Here is a 9,071-nt window from a genome sequence, read left to right on the forward strand (position 1 = left end):
GTCAGCCCCGGTAGGCTTCGGTGTAACCGATGCCAAGATTAATCTAGCCACTGACAGCTTATTAGACGCTCAAGTTGGTCTCAACAGGGGGATCTGCCACCTCGACCCGAACATCATCTAAAGCTAATATACGTTTCACGTTCTTCCAATCAAAGTTCCTCAGGAGAGGGCTCAAAAGGCTAAAGCCAACCGCAAAGCGTCTACTTTATTGTTGTCCCGCCCTCCCCTCCCAGCATCTAATTGGTGAGTTTCAAACACGCGGGAGCCAATGAAAGTGGATGGACGTCCTGCTCGCCGCGCTTGACCCAAGCGCGGCCTTTGAAGAAAAACTGTCGCTGAATAATCATGGTGGGGCCAGGACCAGGTGCCGCAGCTGCAGCCGCTGTCGGTGAGTGCGACCAGAGAGCTCTTGTCTCTTGCAGGCGTTAGAAAAAGGGTGGGGAAGAAAAGAGGCCATTGAGTTATTTCCACGGAAGTTGTCCGTCCGCTTGTTCTCCTACCTGCCTCAGTATCCCCTGCGACGTTTCCGGTCCGGGATCCAAGCCCCCTTCTGTAGCCCCAGCACTGCGGTCGGAGCGCTGACCGGGCCGGACCCGCCCAGGGAGCCACAATCGGAGACTGCACTTTCCTGAGCGCTGACAGGAGCTGCGGGCTCCAGCCTCCAGTGAGATGTTTGAGCCTGGGGTGGGGTAGAGGCAGTGCGCGGGGTCAGAAACCTCACAAGTATCTTCCCAGTAAGTCCTGCAGTAGTCTTGCAAAAAGATGTCATTGCCACCACCTGTTAGATAAAGACCCTGAGACCCCTTGCCCAGTGTTATACAACCAATAGGAAGCAAAGCGCTCCTTCGAACCAGATCTGTTCTAGGCAGAGCCATGGTAAGGTCCTTTGTGCCGGTGCCTCGCGGCCTGAGCCCTTGACAGATTTCAAGAGGCGTGTCTGTCCAGAACCTGAGTTTCCTGCCTCCAGCGCGGTACTCTTTCCTCTGCACTTCTTGAGCCTGCTGCAAACTGGAAGTTGACTGGTTAACTGCACAGCTAGCAATCCTAAATTTCCTGACCTCTCATATGTGCCTCCTGCTCAGATGTCATCTTCTCCAAAATGCACATTGTGTTTTGATCGTTTCTGTAATAACTGTTGATTGTCTACTAGGTGTTAGGCACTGAACTAGTCATTATACATAACAATCCCCAAAGACAGGCATTTCAGTCCCCATTTTATATGCTCTGTGGCAGCAAGGTTTACTAACTTGCCAGAAGGCACGGGGCTGGGATTCCTACTCAGTCTGTCAGACTTCTCCTCCCCTGCTCTCTACTGCTGCCTTGCTAGGACCTAAAATACTGCATATCTTCCTGTCTCATGTGGGTGCATCAGAATCAGATCTCAAAATACAGGGCAACTCCACTCACATAAGATCAGGAGTAGTTTTGCATCCCAATAGTTGTTTGGTTTTTTAGACTATTACTTAGTGTTAACCTTTTCCAACTGCCTGTTCCTCTTACCCAGTCCCCACCTCTGAACTCCCATAAGGCTTTCTTTGCCCCTCACTTATGGCATCTAGATTTTGCCTTATTTTATCATTACTGTTCTGTTTATTTTATCTCTACTACTACGTTGAAACTTCTTGAAGGCAGAAATCTTGACTTTCCATCTACTCCCAAATGCCTTGCCTAGGATGTCACCATATAAATGTTTGCCATGAACCCTCTAACCTGGTCTATTTTGTTCTTAGTCCCAGAGGAAACCATGTAAGAGTTTGTAAATAAAATTCATCATTCCTGTCAGAAGAATAAATAAGACCAAACCTGGGTCACCATCTCAAGTGGGACAATAGGGGACAGTAACAATTTCCTCATGCAAAGCATAGCATGTTACAGAGAACAGTAGCTGTTGGCAGCTTCTTTGGGGTTGGACAAAATCAGTTTCAAATCCTGGCTTTGCCACATGTGAGCTGGGCAGTGTTGTGTCAGTTATTTACCTTCACTGTGTTTCAGACTGTAAGATATTTGATAAGAGTTGTTGTGAGGGTTCAGTAATGTCTGTGTAAAGGGCATAGTATAAGGCCTGGCATGTAAATACTCAATAAATGATATTGTTTATGTTGATACTAATTTGAAGGCAAATTTACAGGATTAGGGGACTTTATAACATCATGATTCAAAATCAAAATTATTATAGGAAAGTGTCATCTTTAACAATATAAATGAACTGGTTAAAATCACAAGCTAAAATTCTGTTGTTTGTTTCTTACCTGTTTTGCAGAGGAGAGGCAGAGAAAGCTCCAGGAGTACCTAGCAGCCAAGGGAAAGCTGAAATGCCAAAACACCAAGTGAGTTTGTCTACTCATTGTTGTTGTTGTTGTTATGTGCCGTCAAGTCAGACTCAACTCATAGTGACCCCTCCTTGGGTTTCCGAGGCAGTATCACTACGGAAGTAGATTGCCCCATCTTCCTTCCGAGGAGTGGCTGGTGGCTTTGAACCGCCAGCCTTCTGGTTAGCAGTCAAGTGCCTTAGCCACTATGCTACCATTATAAAACCAAAAACCAGACCCACTGCCATCAAGTCAATTCTGACTCATAGCAACTCCCATTGGATTTCCAAGGCAGTAAATCTTTATGGAAGTAGATTGCCCACTCTTGCTTCTGCAGAATGGCTGATGGGTTTGAACCACCAACCATCTGGCTAGCAATCAAATGCCTTAGATACCATGCTACCAGAGCGCCTTATTCTTTGTTAAGCTTTTCTAAACATAGCTCTTTTGCTTTCAGTCTACTCTGACTGCATCAGTCCAGACATGGCAAAAGTCGCTGCACAGTGCCTAGTCCATTTAAACATTGTGATAGATCCCAAAGGAAGGAGGGAAGAGTCTACAATATTACTTAGCCTTCCTGGAAGCTTTTTCTGTTCCTCTTTTTTGTCCTTGGGAAAGTAATTCTTGTGAAGGCACTTTGGGTCAAGGGGTTGAATGGCCCTGATTCTAGTGTTTCTTCCTTGGACGGGAGAGACAGTTACAATCAGCCCTCGGTAGCAACATGCCAGCATCCTCAGACTGACAGTGGTCTTTGCTCATTCTCTTAGCACCTACTCTTGAGGTAGCCAGAATGTGACCACTTCCTTTTATCTTTTATTAACATATTCCCATCTTGATGGAGTTACTTATCTCTCTTGCTTAGCACTGATATATTCTCCTCTCTAAATTTTTATTTGAAAATTATTTTTTACAACATTTAGCTTCTTTTTCTTCCCCTGAGTTTTAAATCAACTCTGTTTCCTTGATTAAATTTATACTATTCATTTATTCAACAAATATTTACTTAGTACCTGCAAAAGGAGCCCTGGTGGCACAATGATTAAGCACTGGGCTGCTAACTGAAAAGTCCACAGTTCAAATCCATCAGCCACTCTACAGGAAAAAGATGTGGCAATCTTCTTCCATAAAGATTTACGCCTTGAAAACCCTATGGGGCAGTTCTACTCTGTCCTATAAAGTTGCTATAAATTGGAATCAACTTGAGAGCCCACAACACCAACCTACAATGTGTAAGTCACTCTTGATGCTGCAGATATGATTAACAAGATAAAAAGATCCCCACCCTCCCAGGGCTTACATTCTAGATGGAAGAGACAAACAACAAACAGGACCTGACCAAAATCTCTGATGGTCTGGAAATTGTTTTTGGTCCATAGGGATTGAATCCTTTGAAATTTTTCTCTGCTTTTTTTTTTCTTTACCCTTTTTTGTATTTTCTGTCTAACTGGATTTCATAGGTATTCCTGATTTTTTGATTATACTTTTTTCCCCCTGAAAATTCACTGTTTGAAGACACTTAAACCAAGGAATTTTTTTAACTAAGCAGTTAATTATCTTATTTGGCACTGTATCTCCAGTGCCTGGTACATCACTATATTCAGGGAGTGATGACTGATGGAATAAGACTATGCAAATATGAAGGAAACATATTTCATCAATATGGTTAGAATGCTATATTTATGCATAGGCTATCTCTGAAAGGAAAATGAGTAATAGCAGTTGTGGTCTCTGAGGAAGGAAATAAAGGGGCTAAGGGAAAAATGATAAGGAGACTTTTTATTGAATATAATTCTGAATTATTTTATCACATACAGAAATTCTAATAATTTTAAATTCTAATTATAATCATTTTAATCATCACTATACTTCCCAAGCCTTGCTGAATTCTTCTGTACTAAGAATAATTTCATTTTGTCTTTTGTAGGCCTTATCTAAAAGCCAACAATAGTCGCCCAAATCCTGCACCTTCTAAATCCGTGAGTAGAAACTAATCTTTTAAGAAATATACATTTTGAAAATAATAAAAATGTTAGCAACCTAAAGATAATGTATTGCATAGATATTTCTCATAAATATAAGAGCAGTTTTGTTTAATAAGAGAATCTGTTTTGGAAAAGTGCAACATATTATAGTTTAGTTTTGTAAACCAAAAAAAAACTTGAGTAGACTTTGCTCCTCTTAATACCTAACATTTATTGACTACTTACTATATGCCTAACACTTTTTTTGACTTGCATTAGCTCATTGAGACCTCAAACCACCTTATGAGATAGGTACGATTAGTATCCTCATTTTACAGGTGAGGGAACTGAGTCACAGAAAGGTTCCCAAAGTCACATAGCTATTAAGTGACACAGCTGAGAGCCTGTGTTCTTAACCACTTTGTTATTCTGCCACAAGTAGCTCAGTAGTCATTAAAAGAAAATAGCTATGTTAGGTCTTCTAAGCTTTTTAACAAGCATATGCTTCCTGACCAGTTCAGTTCAGCTGGATTGTGAATAGAATGCTAAAGCATCCTAAAATACTTCAGATTTTAAGTTGCAGAAAGTAGCCTTCTGAAACGGGCACAAATTCTTTATCTGCAATAACATAATCTTTTTAAAGTCCCACATTTAATTTTTAAAATCATAGTTTTATCTAAGTTCTAAACTATACCTGAAATAGAGTTCCCCAAAATGGTAAAAATTTTAGTAAATTTTCATGACTCAGTCATTATTCATACCAACTCAAAGCAAACAACATATATATCCCTTTTCAAACATATGACATCACTAGACACTGTGGAAGATAGACAAAATTGGTCTGTGATGTAAACAGTTGGTTGGAAAGCACGAGGTTAGATTTTTGCTTTATGCAGATTGAACCAATGTAGGATGAAAGTATTAAAGGAAAACTCTGAGGGGAAGTTGCCCTCATTCAGATACCTAAAGCTTCAGTAGAAGCTGACGGTACTGACTTCAGTAAATCATCTCTTAAATAGGGGTGATATTTACCTTATCTACTTTTCCATAGTTGTTGTGTTGTTGTTATGTGCTATCGAGTCGGACCCGACTCATAGCGACCCCTCCTTGGGTTTCCGAGACAGTATCACTACGGGAGAAGATTGCCCCATCTTTCTTCCGAGGAGTGGCTGGTGGGTTTGAACCGCCAGCCTTCTGGTTAGCAGTCAAGTGCCTTAGGCACTACGCTACCAGAGGGAAAAGAATTATGGAACTTAGGAGAAGTTAAAAGCACTTTGCAAATAATACTTATCCTTACAACTGGATAATGCTTTATAATGTATAAAACACTTGATACATAAAAATAATAGCTAACATTTAAGTGCTTATTATTCAAATACTGGGCAAGACAGTTTACATACAGTATCTCAATATGCTAAACAACCCTATAGGAAGAGTGGCCATATGATTTAATGTCCAAACCAGGACAACTTTGAGAGTGAAAAGGGAAGCTGTTAATTATGTTGGGTGAATAGCCATAAATCAAACTATCTTGGAAAAACCAGGATGTATGACAGTTTTCTGCAAGATAGATAGCATTATTATTATTATTCCTATTAACAAATGAGAGGACTGAGGCCCAGAGAAATTAAGTACTTGGCCAAACTTAGATAACCAGTATATTGGAACAAAGAACTTAAAGCTTTTCCAGAGTACCCTTACTGCAGTGTTACTACCCAAAGGAACACACAAAATTTCTTATTCTCTGTTCCTATCCAGGAGTTTTTAATAATGTCCAATATGCTAGCCAGCACTTGTGTGTCAATTCAGTTTGTTATACTGCATTGGCTTGCGTGTTGCTGTGAGGCTGGAAGTTATGCCACCAATATTTCTAGTACCAACAGGGTCATCCATGGTGGACAGGTTTCAGAGGAGCTTCCAGACTAAGACAGACTGGGGCCATCCACTTCTGAAAAAATTAGCCACTGAAAAACCTTATAAACATCAGTGAAATACTCTGATAAATTATTGGAAAACTGTATGGTACAGGACCGGGAAGTGTTCCATTCTGTTGTACATAGGGTCACTATGAGTCAGAGACAACTTTAGGGCACCTAACAACAACAACAACATAGTAATGGAAGATGGCATAGGACAGGGCAGCATTTCATTCTATTATACATAAGACTGTAATGAATCAGAGCCGGTTTAATAGCAACTAACAACATTCCAGAAGTTTTGATGTATTTAACTAAGATTTGAAAAGATTGCTTGGAGCCGTGTTCTTAAATTGACAAGCAGTAGTGTGTAATAGTTAAGAACTGCTTGGATCCAGATCTTAACCCCTTCATTGTCCAGCTAAGTGCGCTGAGTCAAGTGCCTTAACTTTATCTGTAAAATGAGAATAATAGTAGGAGACATCTTATAGAGTTGTTTAAAAGGATTAATTGAGGATTACTTAATATATATTAGAAATGAACTTAAAATATCTATGAATTGGTGCGTGTGATCCCTGTAGGTACATAAAGTATCTCAAACGGGTACATAAGCACCCAGTTTAACAGAATCAATTTCTGGATCTTCAACTTCCATGTGTGCTTTTACCTAAAATTGACTTGTTGGAGAATGTCACTCACATGTAGTATCCACTTTCCTACCTTCCTTGAACTATTGTCCTCCTTCTACTTTTTTTTTTTTTAATTGTGATTTGGGTGAGTTTATAGAACAAATTCATTTTCCTTTCAACAGTTCACACATTTTGTTTCATGACACTGATTACAATGCCCTATGGTTACCTTTTCCCTGTGCCCTTCCTTCCTATGCATTCCTGCCCTCTGACCTGTCTTCCTATGCATATGCTGCCCTTCTGAACTCCCATGGTTGATTGTTCTAAGAAGTATGCCTATCTGGTATAAATGTTCACCTTATAGGCCTATCCATTTTCTGGCTGGAAGCCATGAGAGTAAGTTCAATTCCAGACCCAAAGGGTGACTAGGGACCATAGTCTCAGGGGTTTTATCAGTCTCTATCAGACCAGTAAGCTTGGTCTCTTTATGATTTTGTGTTTTGTTCCACATTTTTCTCCCACTCTAAACAGAATGTTCCACTTTGATCCCTCTCCAAGTGGTTGACAGGGATAACTGGGCACCATCTAGTTCTCCTGGTCTCTGGGTCATGTAGGGTGAGATTGGCATGGTCCACTAGTCCCTTGGACTAGTTATTTCCACGCATCTTTGATTTTCTTCATTCAACTTTGCTCTGGACAAAGGGAGACCAATTGTTGCATCTAGATGGCTGTTTGCAAGCTTTTAAGACCCCAGTCACTACTCACCTAAATAAGATGTAGAACAGTGTTTTTGTGTAAAATTTTATGCCAGTTGAGCTTGATGTCACCTGCAACCATGGTTCAGAGACTGCTGGCCCAGCAACTCACTCCCTCAAGGTGTTTGGCTGTGGCTAAGAAATTAGAATAACTTTGCCCCATTAGCTCCATTATTTATATAGACATTCTTATGTTGTTGTTGTTATGTGCCGTCGAGTCGGACTTATAGCACACACAAATATGTATGTAGTAACATTGTCCACCAAACTTATATACAGTCATGGATATATTCCCTTTACTTCTTCCATTTTTTAATTCTTTTTTTCTTCTGCTTGTCTTAGGCATACCACTCACTCATCCCATCCCTATCTTAATATAATATTTTGCCCTGGGGTGGAAATACCTCTAGGGTGCAAAATCAAGGGACAGTTTGAAATACTGGTGTTGACACTGAGAAGGCAAATGACTTTGGTCACCGAGTAATAAATCTTATTTTAAAAGAAAGGAAAAGGAATAAAATTGATGCAGAACTCTAACTCATTCTAGCAACAAATGATAGTCTTCCACTGAATGCATGAATTCGTTGAGAGTGGGAATGCTCTAAACAACTCATGAAGAGAGATATTTCTGTTTCTTTATGGAAAAAAATTTGCTTTTTGTGTTTAATAATTGTTGATCATAATTGGTAATATTTATCTTGTTTTGCTGAATTATTTTTAGTCATAGAAAATAAAAATTAAAATAAATTTACATACATACACATGTTGAGAAGTATGGTAGGGTAATGAATAATAAACTTCCAAGCATAAAAAGCTAGGATAAAAATTATGTGGTTGAAAAAGTAAAGTAAATTATATGGTTGAACTGGAATAAAAATATATCAAAGAGAAAAGGGAATGGTGTTATATTTTCAATTATAAAGAAAAGCATATTGTATACTTTTTAAAAAAATGGATTATAATGGGTACCAAATTTCATTTTCTCTTGAAGTGCCAATATTTACAATGTGCCTGAAATTTCACCTTTTACAGCTATTAAACTAACAATGAAAAACTGTTAAATATTAACTTTTAAAAGTATGGAAGGTTCTATATGACTATGAGACCAGAAGAACTAGATGGTGCCCGGCTACCACTGTCATCCACTTGGAAGGGGATCTACGTAGGAGATCCTTGATAGAGAGGGAGAACAATGTGGAACAAAACTCAAAATCATTTGGAGAAAAAAAAAGGGGGGGGTGACCAGATTGGCTGGTCCAGTAGAGCCTGGTAGAACCACTGAGACTATAGCCCCTAGCTGCCTTTCAGGTCTGGAATTGAACCCACACCTGTGCTTTCCAGCCAAACAAAAGATAGGCATATGAGTTGAACATTTACCTCAGGTAGATACACTCCTTGGAGAGAACAATCATGAGAGAAAGAAGGGCTGTTTATGCACAGGCAGACAGCTCAGGGGACAGGAGTGCATGGAGAGATGGACACAGGGAAGAGGTAACTATGG

At 39.8% G+C, this 9,071-nt stretch overlaps 1 protein-coding gene across 1 annotated transcript in view; it reads left to right on the plus strand.

Annotated features, from left to right (window-relative positions):
* Nucleotides 1-345: 345 nt before the first annotated feature.
* The window catches only part of CKAP2L (cytoskeleton associated protein 2 like), a 43,414-nt gene continuing 34,688 nt past the window's right edge, over nucleotides 346-9,071 (plus strand). The window contains exons 1-3 of the mRNA XM_007959400.1: nucleotides 346-388; nucleotides 2,261-2,327; nucleotides 4,234-4,285. Coding sequence (XP_007957591.1) covers nucleotides 346-388; nucleotides 2,261-2,327; nucleotides 4,234-4,285 — 162 coding nt within the window. The remainder of the gene's footprint in view (nucleotides 389-2,260; nucleotides 2,328-4,233; nucleotides 4,286-9,071) is intronic.

The sequence above is a fragment of the Orycteropus afer genome, unplaced genomic scaffold (assembly GCF_000298275.1).
Source record: "Orycteropus afer afer isolate SDZICR_OR568_19922 unplaced genomic scaffold, OryAfe1.0 scaffold00017, whole genome shotgun sequence".
Taxonomy (NCBI): Eukaryota; Metazoa; Chordata; class Mammalia; order Tubulidentata; family Orycteropodidae; genus Orycteropus; species Orycteropus afer.